The 1,414-nt window shown below is 39.4% G+C and overlaps 1 protein-coding gene across 1 annotated transcript; it reads left to right on the top strand.

Moving 5' to 3' along the window:
* The first annotated feature begins 276 nt into the window (after window positions 1-276).
* LOC124593994 (60S ribosomal protein L23) lies at window positions 277-699 on the top strand. The gene has a single exon (XM_047132348.1). The coding sequence runs from the start codon at window positions 277-279 to the stop codon at window positions 697-699; it is 423 nt and encodes a 140-aa protein (XP_046988304.1).
* The last annotated feature ends 715 nt before the right edge of the window (window positions 700-1,414 follow it).

Raw genomic sequence — 1,414 nt, forward strand, 5'->3', positions numbered from 1 at the left:
TAATTTCGGAGTACTCGACAGTTGTAAAAGCGTATGTTAAAGTTTGCCCTAGGAAAACTAGTGGGAGGATTTAGATCTGTTGTACTTCTCAGGCGTTGAGAAGTCACGTTGATTGATGAATTCCTACAGTCCTTCAATATTGTGGTACACATTTCTATGTGCAAATTGTACCCACTTCCTTGTAATTACTAAGTGTGAAACAAATTTGTTTGTCAACGTTAAAACTTGAGAGAGTATACATTAGTGATTGATTGTGCTTTGTTCCAGGCTTAAAAAATGTCGAAGAGAGGAAGAGGTGGTTCTGCAGGAGCCAAATTCAGAATATCTCTAGGTTTACCTGTGGGTGCAGTAATTAACTGTGCTGACAACACAGGCGCGAAAAACCTCTATGTGATAGCTGTCCAGGGAGTAAAGGGTCGTCTCAACCGTTTACCGGCGGCCGGTTCAGGTGATATGATTGTTGCTACAGTGAAGAAGGGAAAACCAGAGTTGAGGAAGAAGGTGATGCCAGCAGTTGTCATTAGGCAGCGAAAACCGTTCCGGAGGAAGGATGGGGTCTTCATATACTTTGAAGATAATGCTGGTGTAATAGTAAACAACAAAGGTGAAATGAAAGGCAGTGCGATCACTGGGCCTGTTGCAAAGGAGTGTGCCGATTTATGGCCCAGGATTGCATCAAATGCAAGCAGTATTGCATAGAAGACTCATTTAAATCTCTATATACATGAATAAAGATCCGTTCATGTGGAAAATGTTTACAATTTTAATAAACACCATATGTAAATGCTTGAAAAATAATAAATCTTTGGAAAAAAGTTGATCTAGGAGTACTGAATGCTAAACATTTTCCTTTACCAGTGGTGACTAGCAATTGTCGTCTGCTAATTAATATCTTGAACATAACTTTTACTGTTCATGTGGCGGTGATGGTATCCTTTAGAGTTTGAAGCGTTTCCAGTTTAGAAATGTGGCAGTTGTCAAAGGATCATGAGTTCTGTGTTAATGTTGTCAGGATAGCGAACTGAACTTTCCAAAATCTATTCAATTGTGACCCTCATTTTCTTCAATCCGTTGTTACATGATGTGGAATTTAGATGATGGAGCATAATCGTTAATACAGACATGCAGCAGTATTATGTAAATGTTGTTTTCGTACTAATGGTAATTGTTGTGAGAATGTTGATCTAAGCATACTCGTCGAGAATTGTCCAACCTTTTTATTTTTGCATTCACAATATTGGCCATACCAGCTGTTAACGTCAAATTCAGTCTCGCAACTTATGCACATAGACTTCTCTGCAGGTTGTTCACAGCTAATATTTCTTGGGGGTAGGAAGGGGGGGGGGGCTTAGAGTTTTCTGAGTTACTCTTCATGGACCATTAATGGTCATTGTAGAGTACCAATGCCATGGTT

Source organism: Schistocerca americana, chromosome 1, assembly GCF_021461395.2.
Source record: "Schistocerca americana isolate TAMUIC-IGC-003095 chromosome 1, iqSchAmer2.1, whole genome shotgun sequence".
Classification (NCBI taxonomy): domain Eukaryota; kingdom Metazoa; phylum Arthropoda; class Insecta; order Orthoptera; family Acrididae; genus Schistocerca; species Schistocerca americana.

What these genes read in the sequence shown, in the direction of transcription:
- LOC124593994 (XM_047132348.1), top strand. Translation starts at nt 277, where the DNA reads ATGTCGAAGAGAGGAAGAGGTGGTTCTGCAGGAGCCAAATTCAGAATA.